We start from the raw sequence: 17,097 nt of genomic DNA, 5'->3' as shown, positions 1-17,097 counted from the left end.
AGCTTCGGCTTTTGTGTGGGCGTGACTGTGGCGCGCTGAGGGCGGGCTGCTCACGAGAGTTGACCTGAAGTGCAGAGTTCTGTGAGTGTCTGGTGTGCGTGGCTCTGTGTCTTTGCACTCGTGTCGTTTTCGTTTTTCGTATCTCAGTTCAAGAGCGCCGGTGCTGCAGAAGTCAATTCTAGATCTTGTGGCGCGCGGGCCGTCATGTTCCGGAACACGAACTTCTTAGAGCGATGTTGGAAGCTTCGCGAGGCCGCGACTTGTCAGCGCGTTCGTTTCACGCGGCACATCCTTTTTCTCGAGAGGAAACGAAGCGGACTCGTGCAGTCTACGAACCGCGGAAATAAAAATTATGGAGTATGGAGGACGCAGACGCACTGCATGCGTCCCCATTCGTATCTATTCGCTTTCCCGATATTAAATCTTTGACAGGCGAAAGCCCATAGGTTTCTGGGTTCAGCGACAGTCCCTTTCTCTATTTTACCCTGCTGCTCATGCGGTGCGCCACAGGATTTTCTGCAGGTAGTTATGTCGATGCCTGGCGCACACTGCCATGACGGACCTGAAAGCAGCCTATTTAGCCAGTCGAGGACTGGACAGACAGGGAAGGGTTACTTTAAAGTCGTCGTCGTCTCGCGACTCTTCACCCGCGCACGAGCAGCATCAGTTCACTCCAGCACGCGTCGCTGCAGCGATTAGGAACATCAACGCCACTAAGGAGTGCACTGCTGTTGCCACGCAAGTAACTATCGTCTTTGTACAAATGATCCAAGAGCCGTCCATCTCGTTTTCCCTCGAAAGGTCGCCCGGTTTTCAGCACGTGCCCGCCGGAGGGCGCATCTACAATCGCGCTCGCCCGCTGGCGCATTCGCTGAAAACGTGCTGTGTCGTGATCTGCACACCTCTTTTGCTCGAAGTGGAAAGCTCTGCCGAGGCGGCAGCTGTGCAAAGATAGGCACAGCAGCTCTACAAGATTACAAACCAGGAGACTGTTTCTCTAACCTACCGGCAAGAATCGATCAGCGCTTCCTAGACCACTGTGACGTATGGCTTTGAACCAGCGTTGACAGCACTTGAGATGGCTCACCATGCTCACAATACTTCCGCGGTCGTCAATGGTCATCGTTTGCGGTAAGCGAGCTAGCGACACTGCACTGCTAATCTTCACGGATACCAAAGAGAGAAATGCTGTCTGAAGCAAGGCACGCGTCCGTGCTGCGTCCGCACAAAGCCCGCGCAACGTACAGCTCTCATCGAGCGCGGCCGCAAATGCCAACCAGCAGAGCGTTCATTCCGCTTGATTCACTCTTGACAAGAACGAATATCTAGAAAGTTTTGGAGGCGCGATCCGCTTCCCCTCGTGGCCCCTGACTCTGGACACCTCGGGACTACCACAGGAGACTGCGCTGCTGGCGTGCGAGAGAAGACAAAAAGCAGCACCTCGGGGCAGCGATACATATAATTGACTTTGAGGATGAGTATCAATACTGAAAAATACGCTGCTCTGTCCTCCCTGTTGCTTCATCAGAACTTCCAACGGCTCAAGACTTGCAGGGGGGCCTGTAGCCGCCAAGCCTCGTGTAACCTGTGACACGGACCCCCGCAGAGCACGCGGCGCCGTTCTGCTTCAAATTTACACCGATTACAGTGTCGAGTTCCCAGTAGCTGTTCTCCCGGAGCCCTCAAGAAACTCCCGCCGTCGGTTCCTCTAAGATCTCTGAGATCCCTAAGAGGTAGGGTCGAAGCGGGGCTGGTATCCGCACGCCGTGCACGCGTTTGCCGTTGACTTCCCTGGTGAACTGAGGGAAGATTACGGACACGATACATGCCGCGACACTGAAAATCAGGCTTTTCGGGCGCCTGCTCTGGAAAAAGCAACTAGGCAGAATATAGGGAAAACACCGCCACCTCAATTGGTCGCAGTGGGCGCTGGAGTCCAGGCTCCACACTTATACATCGTAGCGGCGCGGGAGCCCTAACGGCACAGACATACTACCAGACGAACTCAGCCTACTCGAACTCCCATATATGACAGCCAGCCCCCCTCCCTGCTGCAAATAAGAATCACTGGGAGGGTACGCTAATCCTGCGACAGCACCAAGTGAGCAGGTTCTGCCGCGCGCTGAGACTGACAACTACCTGTCCTAATCTACACCGGAGTCGACGCTAGCCGAAACTACGTCGCAAAAACAGGCTCGACATGCGAAGCATGCTGCCACGTGACGTCACACAGTTTCACTTCCTAAAAACTCTCGTAGCGCCTCTGCATATGCTAACAGAGACCTAGTACGAGAGAGCTTCTTTCGTGCTTCCTAAATCTCCCTCCTCCCACGTCTCCCGGCGCTTTACCTGGTGGCTTTCGATCAGCGCAACTAGCGTCCTCCCTACAGCCAGAGCTGAGCCGTTCAGAGTGTAGCAGAAGCGTGCTGGAAGTTTTCCTGAGGCTTTCGCCTGTTCGCCGTCGCTTCCTGGCTCCGCTTCCGCGTTGTCGGCCTGCTTCCGCCGAGAACTCTGTCGCGCTGGCTGATACTTCACGGAGAGACGACGGGCCTGCGGACTCGAACGCGTGCACAGCCACAACGATGATTCGAGACACGGGAAAAAGAAGACGACGCTGAGAGAGGGCTCTGCGATGCTTTCTGAAGACTACAAACCCTCGAGCGACCGAGACACAGGCGAGCACGATTATGTGAAGCAGTAAGCACCCGCGTACGTGCCTGGAACGCGCCACTGCGCGGGAAGGGCTGCATGTGCAGCTGGGCAGCAGCCGAAACAGCTGTTCCGCGCACGCACAAAGGATTCATTGAATTCCGCACACAAAGTTCGCTCCACGAAGGAGAGTGAGCACGTAAGACCGGAGAAAGACTGCGTATGGGCTTGTGGGCTGGGCTGTCCTCTCGGCGGCATCGCGTGGCCTCCGGCAGGTGCATTAAACGTATCGAACTGCACCTGATAGTCCCAGCAGTTCGAGATGGAGGAGACCTCAAGGAACCCCTGGAGGCTCGGAAGCCACGCCTGGAAATAGCAGGGTGGATGACAAAGAAGCCACTTCAAGATCTGCAGGGGCCCATCACCTGAGGCTTAACTCCGTGCACGCCAGTGCCTGCGATAATTAGCGGAATCCCCTGCCCGATGAAAGCCCAGCGGTACTGCAGAGGAGCCGATAGCAGGCAAACCGGCGCCGAAAAGGAATGCGGGAGGCAGTTTGAGTCTGTGGGGCGCTTCCCACCCTAGCCGAGCCTTCCTGAAGAAAATCAGTGGACAGCGCGCGCGGAACCTGCCCCCGCCGCTCTGGAGTCATCGGACGTTTCGGTACCTCCAGGTCGTAACACAGCGCGGCCGCCGCACCCATATCTCCGCTACAGAGGAGGACTTCGCGAAAAGGAATCTCCAGTTGCCTGCACGTATTCGGGGCGCCGGGCAAACCACACTCACAGACACACAAAGCGTCCACGACGACCACGCTGAAGCGACAAGTGGCGGTGCTGCCGGCGCGGCGGCGGAGTCGCCCTTTCGCGTCGTGCCTGTGCTCCGCCATATGCTTTCGCCCCCCCCCCCCCCCCTCCTCCATGTACTCGAGTGGAGTCAAGTCTTTCACGAACAGAAGCTGCGCCGCCAGCTACTCCGCACAGGCGGAACGACGTTCTCAAACTCCCCCATCTCGGCTTTGCAACTTCTCCAGCGCTAGCACAGAGGCACATAACAAGGGAATGGCTATACAGCATACAGGCTCCAAGTTGAGGAGAGGGGACGTGTCAACACGCGAAGGAACGAGAACTACAGGCCTCGCATGCAAGTCGGCATCTCTGGCGCCCTCACTTGAGAAGCATTTTGCCAATTTCTCGGAGTCGCGCGTGCTCAGCCTCCGCCTGCTCTGGCGTGCAAATCACCACTGCCTCGACTTTTTCAAAGACTTGTTGCCGAAGAAGGCCGCGGTTCCAGCGCCCATAAGTCCCATCCTCGCGCCTGTACCACCGCGCGCCCGACAGAGCAGGACGAAAGGCGTAATGTGGAATGCACTCAAAATGACTTCCGCACCCCGCCGCACACTAGACACACTTGCGCACGCGCATTTACGCAGACATGTACCAGAGAAGCGATGAGATGCGGCACCACGGCACAGAGAGCACCAGGTAAAGCTGCAGCAAAACACTGGGCAGCTAGGCACTCGCTCAGGGGACAGTAGAAGCCACGAAGTAACCTGCACCGCGATTGAAATCGCCTTTCGACTGAGACAAACATACGTAGAAGAGGACGGTTGGAGTGAAGCCATTTGACGTATCAGCATGTTCGCAGGCTAATTAACAGGCTGGAATCGACACTCGTTCTACCTTTCGCGCGCATGACGATCCATGTTCTTGCCTTGGCAAGCACACAATTGACAAACGCGTTGCGCCAGCTGTTGAAAAAAGGTCTCACCTGAAACAAGGCGTCGCCGCGACAAGACGTATCGGCAAATCCTCTTCGGGAATTCGCTTCTGTCTACGCGCAATAGGGAAGACGACAACAAAAGAGGGAAAACGGTGAAGCTCGTCAGACGAGCTCCCTGACCGCCCCGCTCCCTGCCATCTCCCCCGCCTCCCCCCCCTAAATCGATTGTCTCTACTTCCAAGGATCCCGCGAGGCCTGAGTCGAGTAGCCGTGACAGGCACGGAGAGCATCATCTGCGGGGCTCCGGGGACCTGCCGTGCGGCCCTCTGTTAACTCTTCGCTCATCCGCTGGACGCCTGCCTCCGGTTTCCACGAACGAAGCGACTGCATGCTGCCGCGCGGCACCCCATGCCCGAACGAGGAGGGCTGCGACGTGGAGAGGAAAGACTGGGGGCACGAGCGAGAAGCTGCCGGCTGGCGCACGAGTCTTGAGGCTCTTGAGGCGGCTGACGTACCTGTAGAATCCGACGAGCGGGACTTCAGCTGTGGGAATGAGGAAGGCGTCCTCAGTCGCAATCTGTCAAGATGCAAACCCGCGGAACAACCCCCAGAGTTCTCTCTCACTGACAGTTTAAAATGAGACTTCAAGTCGCTTCGATGCCTAAACCTTGCGCGTTCTCAGTACACGTCGACAGCCGCAGATTTGCTCTCCCGTTCCCACGTGGGTCTAGCTGTTCAGCGGCCGTAGGCGCGCAACGCATCAGAGAGCAAACAGCAGCGCCCTCGTCCTTAACGCTCCCTTTCGCATCTATCGCCGCCACACAAGAGCTTGCACGTAGCCCTATGGCGTCTCTCTGCTCCTCGGTTCCGCTTACTTGGCTTTTTGGTTCAGCAGGGAGAGCAAACAGACCGTCCTCGAGACGAGGCAATTGACCGGTGCCCTCGAGAGTAGATCGACTGCGAACACCAGAAAGGCCGAAAGATGGGCACGAACCTCAGCAGGGAGTTGAAGGCCCAGCGTGTTTTGTTGAGCACACAACCCACGGCGCCGCCAGAAAGCACGCGCCTCTGTCCTAAACAAAGCAAGGTTCGTTTCGCGGATATGACGCGGATTCACTAGTGCGGAGACGTGCATCGCTCACAGCGCGCTCATCAGCCTTGGTCGTGGGCGTCCCGAGGTCGGGCTGCGTCGCACCTGACAATGAGAGGCGGAACGCCAACCTCGACGAAGCCCCGGCCTCGTCCAAGGTCTAGGGACAGCAGGGAGTCGACGAAGAAGTTCTTGAGTGCTCTGTGGAGGCGTGCCACGAGGCCCTGCAGGGCGGAGTGCCGCCTGCCCGCCATCCGCGTCGTTGCCTCGCCGTCTGTCGAGGCATTTAGAGCCGCGAGGAGGGCCCAGTGATCTGCCGGGCGAGGCGAGGAAGCCGAGGAAGGCTCCGAGCTCTGCGGAACAGAGGCAGTTCCGGCCTGTGCACAAGTGTCGTCTTCAGCTGACGTGTGGCAGGTGGTGAAGCTCCCGCGCACGCTTCGGCCGTCGCCTCCACCTCCGTCCTTCTGTCCGGATCGCGTGGCGCCCCCCTCGCCGTGGCGAGAACGAGGCGACGAAGAACGAGAAGGCGAAGCAGAAAAACCGGAACCCGACGGAGCGGGAGGCGGCGGCACAGACAGAGACGGAGGCCACCAGCGGTCAACTTCCTTACTATCTCGAGCATCGACACCAGAGGGAACCTGCACAGGAGACGACGCAGAAAACTGAGCACCAACGCTGGGAAGGTTGCGGAGAAGGACCCGCGATTCAAGAAAAAGGGACTGTCCTCTGACCGGCCTCCATCCGGACCCCAGAGCTTCCTGGTATCCATATGGCGCGCCTGAAGGGCGAAGGCTGCAGGGAAAACCGGGAGCTGGAAGATGTCCGCAAGCGAGGCTGAGCATGTTTGGTGATGCTGCGCGGCCTCGCATGCTGCTTGCATTCAAAAGTAACACATGCAACGCCACGCAGAACACCGACAAGCAGAGTGAAGCTTGCCCTACGAGCGTCCCCCCCAAGGAACGAGGCGCCAAGGGTCAGGGCCTGGTGCGCGCAACTTCGCACAGACTACTCTAAGCCACAGCGTTGTACGCGTCGAACACAGAAAGAAGTCCCCACGGTCACCTCCCGCCGTTATGAGAGGAACAAGGCTTACTCGGCTGTCCAGCGCATTTGGGAGTCGCTTCACAATATCTCGAATTTTCTCTTCACAACTGCGAAGTTCCTGGACCCGGATGGCTGCAGCCGCGCGCGTTTCGACGGCCTGCGTAGCACCGACAGGAGGGACAATGAAACATATTTCTGCCTCGGAGGCCGCGACCGCGATCGAGAAGCAACCGCAAAAGCAGATCGTTGTGCGCGGAACGAGTATCGGCTTCGCCGCTCCTCGCCGCCACACACATGTCAGCCGTGCTAGGCAGGGAAAGAGCTCCCTCGAGTGCTAAAAGATCTACGCTTAGCAGCGGAACTCTCCATCACCCAACCACTCACCTTTCGGTGCAGAACCGTCAGCATAGATTTCTCTGCGTGCAACAGAAAACGAGTGCACACGATCGAGAAACGCGTGGAAAAACGCTCGGACCACGTCCCAGACAAATGCCCGAGACATATCAAAAAGTCGGACGCGTCGCTGGTGTGTTTCACGTCGTGTGCTTCCGCTTCAGCGAGCCGAGCGCACATCGCCGGGTTCAGGTCCTCTGATGCCATTCTGTTGGCGCCGAAAAAACACCTGGTCCGCCATTTGATGGAAGCGCGCACAGAACAGAGCCACACAAAAGCTTAACCGTTGTGCTCGTTGCAGGCTCATGAAGGCACAAAACAACTTGGAGTTGATAAACACAGAACGGTGACTAAACGACACTCAGCGAATTCGCCCGTCCTCTTTGCCGTCTCTCCACGGAGGCCGGCCCTCACCTTCTCTGGTCTCGCTGCCTTGCTCGTTTGCGGCCTTCTGGGATGCCGCGAAGGCGGCAGCCGCGCGCTGGCGGCGCTCCGTGGCTTTTTGCCAAGCTTCCTTCTGCAGACGGCGATGTGCCGGGAGGAGATTCGCTGCGAAAAGCAACCAGCACAGACCCGGTGCAGACAGATGCAGCAAACGAAAGCCCTCCCTCCCCCCCTTGGACGAGACAAAGGCTGAACGTAGGGCCGGCGAACGGAAACAACAGGAGCCCGCAAGCAGCTACGAGTCATGTACTGGATCGATAAGGAAAGCGGAGCGGTCTCAAGAAGCAGAAATTCGGCTGCACGTTCTTTATGCGAGCAGACAGCCGCAAGTGTGCCATATGTCTAGTCGAAGAGAGGCATAGCCTCACCGATAAGATTCTGGGCTGCATTGACGAGAGCCTCAGGCTCGTGACGTTTGCGGAGGACTTGCAGCACCTCATCGCCCCTCTCTGCAAGATGCCGTGGGCTCATCATGTGCAGTCTCTCTTTTTCTTGTACGCCGCCGCTTCCGCTTATCTCTTCGCCAGTTCGGCGTAGTTGCGCGAGCTCCTCGGATTTTGCGCCACTACACTCTCCCTGTCCTTGTTCGGCCCTCCCCCTGCTTGCTTGACTGGCATCGCGCGCGCTCGCCTCCTCACGTTTCTCGTGATGCGCTTCCTCCGGAGCGCCGCAAGATGCTTCGTCCTCTCCCCCTTTGATGCCCTGAGCAGGCGTGCTAGTCGCCTCGCACACACATATCCGAGTCAGCGTTCTTCTGCGTGCTTCGCGGCAGGGCGCGACGGGGAGCGTCGGCGAGGCGCCATGTGCATGCCGAAAGAAGAGGGTCGTGGAAGGTCTCGCGGCAGCGCGTGCGCTCGAGGCAGACAAGGGCGAAACTGCTGCCTGGCCTTCTGCTTCCAGCCGTATGCGCCACACGGCTGGAGGACTCTGAAAATTGGGACTTGCAGGCCGTCCAGCGGGTGTAGAGGGCAGCACGGCGATTCCGCAGGGAGGAGGATCGGCGAAGCGGCCTCGAGACGCACGCAAACGCATGTGCGACGTAAGCGCGCAGGAGTCTGACGCGGACCCAGAATCGGATTCAAACGCATTTCCTTTCAAGGAAGAGCGACAGAGCGCAGCCAACAATGGCTGCGGCTCCTCCGGATCTAGGTTCCACTGACGACGAATTGCGCCCGGTCCCTTGGCGGCTCTGGGGCGACCACGAGAAGACATCTGCGACGGCGCGCCATGAAGAAAACAGAAGGGAGAGAGAGATGGGGCAAACGCGCCAGAGCGAACCCATGAAGGGCCTGCTGAAGAGGTCGCCCGCGCGGCAGCTGCGCTGAAGGAAGCTCCGTGCGCGGCAAGACTGACTGCCTCGCCAGCCTGCTGAGGAGCCGAGCAGAGCAAACAGAAGGGTAGAAAAAGAGGAACGAAGCGTGCAGAAAGCCAAACCATCGACGGTGAAGAGTGAAGAACAAAGTTCAACAGAAGCGGGATAAGCAGTGTGTGCCCGTGGGATGCATTTGTACCTTAGCCCCTGTTCTGGCCAACGGGGTTTCACGAGGTCTAGCCGCGATCCGGTTCCCGCACCTAGCTCACGGGAGCGAGCATCTGTCATCGATAGGCGAGCCACTGACTGAAGACAGTTCAGGCAGCAGTTCAGCAGCAAACCACGTTACACTCATAATCTCTGTCGCTGCGCTCGGACACAAGTACGTGGGTAACGCCATCAGGGACAGAAGCACCGATGTGTCTCGAAAACCGACATGCCTCGATTGGGTGTGCAAATAAAAGTTCTCCTGGTGCTGATGGGGACTTTCCGCATTCAGGAGACGAGAAACAGCGCCTGGGCTTGGACAATAGACCTGCGCCACACCCCGGAGAATTCATGCCACAATCCTGCATGCAGTGTCTTGGCGCGTGTCTTCACTGCGGGGCTTGCTCTTGCCACGCAACTTTAAATCACGGCAACTTCTGAGTCTTACTTGCTACTTCGTTATCATCAGAAAGCCTCTCATCGGGAGCGTACGCAAGTGGGTCGTATGCTGCCGCCAGGAAGGCATGCATTCTCTCCGCGGCAAGTCCGCATGCTCAACGGGAGTGTGTCTCCGTGCCTGCGCGATCGCCTCCGGGAGGAGGCGTGCAGCTCTAAGACTGACTGGTGGCGGCTCATCCCGTTAGCTTCGGACTTAAAGAGTTTCTTCGTACCTTTTCCTGGATTTGTGCTGTTCCGACTCTCGATACCACGCGTTTGAACCTGAGCAGGACGGGCGCCAGCACCGTCCGTCATTTTCCTTTCATGCGGTTCTTGGGAAGCACCCATCGATGCCCAGTGCAACCCGGTTCTCTCGTGTCTGAATCCTTTTTTCGGGTATCGTGAGTCTATGTGCATTTGCTGGGCGCAGAATTGAGGGCTACTACGCAGCCTATTTGCAAGAAGCCCCCTCAAAAAAGGCACCATGCTACCAGAAAGAAGAGCAGGCGGCGACAGCGCTGTCGCCGCCTGCTCTTCTTTCTGGTACTCTTTCTGTCACTCCTTTCTTCCTCTGATGTTAGGTCCCCCTCCTTACGTGCGCAAGAAGGCTCAAATGCATCATTGCTTTGGAAGTCAACGATCTAAGTGGCATCGAACGACTCACTGCGGCTCCCAGAAGCCGCTTCCCGTACTTGAAAACGGCAGATGAGAGTCGTACGCGTTGCGGCAGGGTCCTCGAAAGGCATCGTGTTTCACCGAAGTCTCCTCTGGGATGATCTGGCAGTACACCTAGTGTGTCAGAGTTCAGTCAATGACCAAGGCCGTGAGGCAGCTTGCGGACTCGTTGCACACGACGGTACACACTTGAATGAGAAGGTAGTTGTTCAACCGTATGTACCCTTTTGTTAAGCATCACGCACCGAGCATGAACGGTTGATCAAAATACTCATCCGATTGCAAGTGTCGGCAGACACACATAATTGAGTTTCCTCGTGCTTATTGCTCGTGAGAGACGAAAAAAAGTCTCGTATCGCTTGTCTCTTACCGTACTCGACACGCGCCGGAATGGTGGTGTAAGCTCCATGGCGCGGTTGTTCATGGACGGGAACACAACACTCAAAAAGTTGGCAGCTCGATCGTATTGTGTACCTCTTCATTTTGTGATGTACAGCCGGTATCACAGCCCAGCGCCCTAAGCCCTCGCAAAATGGACTCGGTCGCTCAGGCACACCTGACGCTGTTAGCTGTACTTTTTCGCGAGCAGCGTAGAAACCAACAGGTGGACGATTCCGACCCTGTTGGATCAGAGGAGGTCAGCGTCGGGCTCGGCTGGTATCATAGACTGCTCTACTGCTTGAATCACTGAGGCATCAAAATAGCAAGACAGTAGCAGATAAAAACAAGCGAGCTATAGTCTTTCTGCACGTGCAGCGTGGCAAAGTTAGAATTCAAGAAGTGCATCAACAGTGGACTGCCAAAATGGATAACATTCTTCACGGATCTCCTGCTGTTTGGCGTCGAACTTCCCTAAGTTGAGAACTGGCCGGACCTTCTATGCGCGTTTCACTACGTCAACAGATTCCTATGGAACCGTGAAGAAGGAGAGTACGGTTATTGGTCAAGGCACTCGAGCGCCAGGCCGGCTACTGAGATGCTGCATCGGTGTTCCCTTCAGAACAAAACATAACTAACATCCATGCAAATCAAAACCCCACGTGTATTGTGATGGAAGTGACATCCATTCTAGCTGCGATGCTTATGTCGCTATTGAGGGTAAACCTACTCCGCCTTTCCCTAACGAACGTACTTTCTGTCGACTCCTTTTTCCCCCCGCTAACGTGTTCATTTGTCATTCTTTTTTTCCCCGCTCTGTCTAGCTGAAACCTTGGTAAGGTCTAAACCTGGGCACTGCTTTTTCCAGCATCACCAGAAGAGCATAATCAGAGGAATCGTGTCAAAGTGCGAAACACCCTGATGAAGGGTCGAAGGGAAACGGGTGTCGGAGCTGAGCACCTGGCTTACCCGAGTTGGCAAAACCATATCGCTCAAGCGCTGCCAGGCCCATGATAGTGGCCCCCCCCGGCCAGATTGTCTCCTCTTTCAATTCCCCTAGCGTCTTTACAGCCTGTCTCGAGCGCGCCAATTCTGAGCTCCCTTTCACCGTGTCGATTGCGAGGCCCGACGCAACAGCCCGCGGGAGGCCACTGCAAGGTGACAGAAGCGATACGCACCTCAATGAAATGTCTGATGGCTTCAGTGACCCTCTTCTTGGATGGAACGATAGTTCTCCTCCTGCGCAATCATTGCATGAAGAAGCAGTGCGCTGGCCATAGCTGGACGAGAGGGAAGCGGAAGCTGCTGCTAAATAATTCAGCATCGGGCCGTCGAGCGTGTCAGTCCGATAGACATCTCAGCCGACCACTCACTTCTTGACGCCGGCGTCACTGAGGGCTTCCAGAAGAGTGAACACGAAAGCAGGGCCTGAGTCACACCAACCCCCCGCAAAAACCTGAAACTGAGGCAACGGAAACAGCCTGCCAAACTAAGTGTACCTCTTCACGCGTGCTTATCTGGCAGCCTTCCCACGGTGCATTCAGTCCGCACATGTGATCGTCCCGGACCCTGAAACCTCCGCACAAGCCCGTCCCGACTCTGTGCACGCAAATACTGGTCCCCGTCCTCATTTCAGCCAAAACTTCGAGGTAGTCTGATGTGAAGTCTTTCCAGTCTTACCCGACCCTGCCAGTGCAGCTGATGCGTCCATGTATCCTTCATCGATACGGTAGCAGACGCCACATGTAGTTAAAAGAGCCATTATGGTCTTCGCGTCGTCGTGGGAGCAGTCAGGACCAAGACAGAAAACACTCACGCCATGGCCCGACTGGCAGGCGACATTAGGGAGGAGCCGAGCAATACGCCGATTCCCTTGAACCTTCTGGCCGAGTTTTTCCTTCTCTACCGTTATAGTCTCCACGAGTTTGGAGAGTGAGACTCCCACTGCGATGGAAATGATCAGCTGCCGGCTTCCATCAATGACTGAGGCGAAAGTTCTCAATAAGCCAAGTGCTTCTGCGGCGCTGACGCATATGAATATGATGTCCATCGGCCCGAGCTGACGAGTGTAACAAAAAAAACATAAGGCGAAGCAGCACATGGCATTCGTCTCTTGCGACATAAGATACGTTGCACCTATGTATGCCGGACCTTCTGGAACCGAGGGCTTCTTCAGCCGGATGATCGCACAGGGAAGACAAAGCTAGGTGACCAGCGTACCTCTTCTGGTTTGTGCACAGCAAGGTAACCGTTCTCGATGGCCAAAGTCCTTTTAGTTTCATTACGCACAAGCATGGATATTTCCGAAGGCAGCACACGGTTTGACAGCGTGAAACCTTTGGCCAGGGCGAACGCCATTGTACCCGCTCCTACAAATCCTGGGGCGTCACAGAAAATGCGCATTAAAGCCACAGCCAGACGATCCACAACAAGCACCGCTGCCAGTGGCTGCCGCGCCTCTGCTATATGCCACCAAGCCTTCCAAGCTCAGCCCGAAAAGAAAGGAAGATGCTGCGTAATGACGCGCGATAGAGGACAAACGACGCGGCAAGCACTACTCCGTGAAATCTACGCAACTGCCACCTGGCACATCGTCGTGCCGCCGAACCCTGGGTTCTCGTGGTCACATGCTCAGCAGCGCGCAATATGGACATCGCGCTACGGATTCGAGGTGACGTGTCGCCTACCGATCTTTTTTCGTAGTCTTTCCGCCATCCTTACTGGCTTGTGGTGGTTGCAGTACCGCTACTGCAGCTACTGAGGGAAAATGGTACGACAGTACAGACCAAAGACATGTGCAACGCGTAACCTGCTCCTCAAAGATCAGGAGGAGTCTGAAACGGGTAGGATGTACGAGTGTCCACCTCAAATACTGATATCAACAAGAATTTCTTTGCATACACTTCTTTCCTGAGGCGACAGATTAGTGGAGATATTGTGTAGCGACCGCGATCCGGCCGCCTCAGAAACTAACGATGCACACACACAAAACTTGGCTGCGGCTTGCTCTTTTTTCGAAGTCTTCACTACACACACCTTCCCTTCCAAGCAGGTCTAGGCTGGATGATCTACTACGCGCCCGGTGAAGCATGTCTAGCGTTGACTCACTTGAAACTTCTGCGGACCAACGGTGCGCGGCTCGGCATATGCGCCGGAGGCGAGCACAGCGGAACAGTCACCAACCGTTCAAGACGGCCACGTGTGCAAGGGTGGCACAAAGCGAGCAGCAAATCGATGAGATGAACACAAAGTGAGAAGGATATGCGACCACACAGAGACTATGATAGAGCAACCGGCAAGCGAGTTCCGTTCACAGCCTTCTCACCTCAAAAACGTGGGTGACGAGGGATGGGAGATGGGAACGCTATTAGCCCTCGCCGCTGGCACCGTACGCGAACGCCGCATACACGACGACACCACCAGAGATGCATATTCAGTGTTTCCTTAGTTCAGTCTAGACGTTGGAAAACAGCTCTTCAAGAGTCATCCGTCAAGCTAGACGCGCGAACGACGGCACTGCAACGCTTGCGGTGACTTGTATGTTAAGAGCTCGTGTCTCTCGTGTGTGCGAAGTTGCTTTGTGTGACCGCGGAGAGAGAGCAGCGCGAGTACGTCATTGCGCCGCCAGTAGCTCTGCGCTGGATCGAGTCAGCGATACAGTGAACAACTTCATTTTCCTCAAACCTCATTTTCTTCGTACTGCTTGAATGCTACCGTAGCCTGCCGTGAAGAGCTGTTTCGACTCTTCGTGAGAACAGACGAAACGCCGTGTAGGTGGCGGGTCAGCGTCACCTCCGGGGCGTTACACTTGACAGTGCGGCACGCAGAGCGATAGCGATTGCCCTTATGTCGTGTAAATGAAGCTGAATAGCGGCCACGAACTTGCCTACGCGACTTGCGACATCTTTTGCCTGCATGAGCAGGAAATGTAGGCCGGAGGAACCACCTACTCCCTTCGCAGCGAATGGGTCAGCGAAGGGATCGGTGCGGATCGGTGTCTTGCTCGGGCACAGTCTAAGTTCGTATGTGGCTTGGCAGCGTTTTCATCATGCCCATGCCTTTTCGGTCGTGACAGAGGAAGTAATTTTCAAAAACGCGGGCCTTATGCGTTGTGGGCGGACAGACAACGAAGGCGAGAGTAAACGCTCCAGCGTCGTCAGCTCTCTCGCTGAGTCGCAGCGTACTGGATCAAAAAACGATACGCAGGATGCCGTCCGATGACCCGCCCGCTGCTGACGGCAGCTTCCTGTCTTCAGAGAAATCATATCTGCCTGTGGAACTGCATGGAATCGACCCAGATCGTGGACGGTTTCGTACGGGCGACCGTGAAGAGCTTACACAAGAGGCTTGCCAGTCTGCTCACGATAAAGCAGAGACGTGGAGGTCTTCCGACGATTGTGTGCGGCTGATGCAAGTTCGAAATTCCGTTCAGGTCGACGAAAATTTTCCCGGTGCAACACTAAATTCAAGGGAGAGTCAGAGTTCCATAGACGCGGCTGAGAAACAGCTCGAGCCGGCGTCTGCAACGGCAACTGGGAGCGGAGAGAGGCATGTTAAGTCATACATTCTCAAGCGTCATGTGGAGGAATTTCACCCCGCAGAAAAAAAGGGTATGGAAGAGCTCTGCCAAGGCGTAGATGTGAAGGCATTCCAGGATCCTGATGACCAAATTCGACAGCGCGGCGTCGAGAAAGAAGAGATACTACAGTTTGTTGGAGGTGAAGAAAGATCGGGAGACGCGTCAGAAAGCCTCGAGAGAACAGGGCAGTCACCGACCGGATTGAAAGAGGAGTCTGCCCCTGAATCTTTCTCATCTTTAGAAGAAGCATTCTTGGCGAGCCTGCATGTCATTTCGGATCTCAGGGAGGCAGTTCAGTTGTTGCTGAGCGTTCGCTTGACGCATGCCAGTGGAACTGCGCCGGAGAATACATTGGGGGAACACCAGGCTAAGCAAGCAACTGAGCGAGCAGCCCAAATTGCGGCCAGGACAGCTACTTTCAGCTGCCTACCTCACGCCTATGAAGCACTGCTATCTGGTGCTAGGGACGCCAATATTGGCGAACATGCTTTTGAAAGCGACCCTGTATGTTCATCGAATCAGACGCACATGACAGAGATGCAGGGAGCCGACTCTTCTGCGGAAGAGCGGGACTCTGTGAAACACGGACTTGATGCTACCGCTTCCCTGTGCGAGCTCGCATCCGCGAGAAGTACGTATCTCCCCCAGACCCTACGCGGCCGCGTGCACAGCAGTGGCTCACTAGAATGCTGCAGCCACGCCCTCAATCGTGACTATGAACTCTCTGTGTGTAAGGCTCTCCTCATGCTGCAGAACCTCGACGGGCCGGATGAACGCAGCTCTTCGGGACTAAACTCATCCATTGGTATGGCACCATACTGGTCGCAAGAGTTCAGTTCATCTGACAGCGCGCACCCAAACCACCGAAACCAAGACATCCAGGCGGAGCGCTGTCTTAATGGTGCGTCACTGCGGTCAGGCCCACGACATTCCAGACCGAAACTAGAGAGACGAGATACACAACGGAGCGGCATGGAGGCGAGTTCGCCAGCTGCTGTGTCTCCGACGACTAAAAAACACCACCTGTCGGAGGCAGAGCGGGTGTCTGGATCAAACTCACCTTCGGTGTGTCTATCACATGCGTTGCTTGAATCAGCGATGAAGAATCGCGTTGGCGCAACCTACATCATGGAAATGCTCCTGAAGGTCCGACTACTACGGCAAGCGCATCTGATGATGCGGGCGGACCTGCTGATGATGCGGAAACAGCAAGGACTTCAGCAGCAGCGGCTCAGCCGAGCCCTTCAAGAGGCTGTGAAGCGCCATGGTGAGTGAATTGGATTTGCTGCAGTCGAGTTCCTCTAAGAGTAATGCTAACGCGTATCCGCCGATAACAACAGGTGAGCTGCGAGAGCCTCCAATGCAGACGAAGATGCCAAATGTAACTGCCCTGGTTTCACCAGGGACACTATACACGTAGGCTCATGCTTTTTAAAAAGAAGCAAGGATTGCTGTTTGCGTTGTGTGCCCCCGCAGAGTCAGAGAGGGATTCCTTGATGAGCCGCTTGCAGAAGCTCGCGTGGCTGCTACAAAAGAAATGAACTTGGAAAGGAATTCGTTTTCAACCACGCTATCGAGAAGTATATTGCTGCGGAGAGCACGCAACTCCGCTATGATCGAAGGCACGTGCAGAACTGGCGCTTTCACCGACTGTGCTTCCAATGGAGTACCTTATTCTCCGCAACGCCCATGATGCATTCGGGAAGAACTTTCCTCTAGAAATTGACGGATGTCCGCGGTCGGCCACAACGCCAGCATGTCTACGGTTGCACAGCTTTTGCCGCGGCTGGCTGGGCGTCGTCTTTTGGGGAAGTTGTCCTGAGTCCGTTGCTATGGAAGGGGAGCATGGCATCACCATGTACACGGCCAGGCTGCGGGGACGCCGCACGATTAACAGATAATGCCTTCGCAGTCTGTGATCCATGCTTGTAACTATCCTGACAAGGAGAACGTTACGTTTCTTTATTGGTTACAGACACTCAACTTAAGTAATAGGTTCCGCATCAGAAGCTGCTGAAGAACATGGAATGCTCGTGGGGGATTGCAGGGCATGCACTTCACAAACGGACACTTGTCACCGCGGCACCTGTCAGCGTTGCTGATTTGGATTCTTGCTTGGTCCGCTTTCGACGGGTTCCACAAGTGCGTCTGGATCCAGGTAGCCAC

The 17,097-nt window shown here is 55.8% G+C and overlaps 3 protein-coding genes across 3 annotated transcripts; 1 reads left to right on the top strand and 2 right to left on the bottom strand.

Annotated features, from left to right (window-relative positions):
• Nucleotides 1-1,682: 1,682 nt before the first annotated feature.
• Nucleotides 1,683-8,779, bottom strand: BESB_037700 (serine--tRNA ligase; the record flags this gene model as incomplete). Its single annotated transcript, XM_029362356.1, has 13 exons — nt 1,683-1,799; nt 2,350-2,550; nt 2,950-3,015; nt 3,317-3,398; nt 3,820-3,966; nt 4,420-4,482; nt 4,887-4,948; nt 5,247-5,328; nt 5,567-6,099; nt 6,555-6,662; nt 6,890-6,921; nt 7,313-7,447; nt 7,711-8,779. The coding sequence occupies 13 exons, from the start codon at nt 8,777-8,779 to the stop codon at nt 1,683-1,685; spliced, it is 2,697 nt and encodes an 898-aa protein (XP_029221321.1).
• Nucleotides 8,780-10,602: 1,823 nt separating this feature from the next.
• BESB_037690 (pyrroline-5-carboxylate reductase) lies at nt 10,603-13,067 on the bottom strand (the record flags this gene model as incomplete). The annotated part of the gene is made up of 6 exons (XM_029362355.1): nt 10,603-10,661; nt 11,322-11,503; nt 11,726-11,780; nt 12,033-12,411; nt 12,573-12,730; nt 13,040-13,067. The coding sequence occupies 6 exons, from the start codon at nt 13,065-13,067 to the stop codon at nt 10,603-10,605; spliced, it is 861 nt and encodes a 286-aa protein (XP_029221320.1).
• Nucleotides 13,068-14,559: 1,492 nt separating this feature from the next.
• Nucleotides 14,560-16,472, top strand: BESB_037680 (uncharacterized protein; the record flags this gene model as incomplete). Its single annotated transcript, XM_029362354.1, has 2 exons — nt 14,560-16,198; nt 16,408-16,472. The coding sequence occupies 2 exons, from the start codon at nt 14,560-14,562 to the stop codon at nt 16,470-16,472; spliced, it is 1,704 nt and encodes a 567-aa protein (XP_029221319.1).
• Between the last annotated feature and the right edge of the window lie 625 nt (nt 16,473-17,097).

The sequence above is a fragment of the Besnoitia besnoiti genome, chromosome II (assembly GCF_002563875.1).
Source record: "Besnoitia besnoiti strain Bb-Ger1 chromosome II, whole genome shotgun sequence".
In the NCBI taxonomy this organism is placed as follows: Eukaryota; Apicomplexa; class Conoidasida; order Eucoccidiorida; family Sarcocystidae; genus Besnoitia; species Besnoitia besnoiti.
This window is presented reverse-complemented; position numbering and strand designations above follow the sequence as displayed.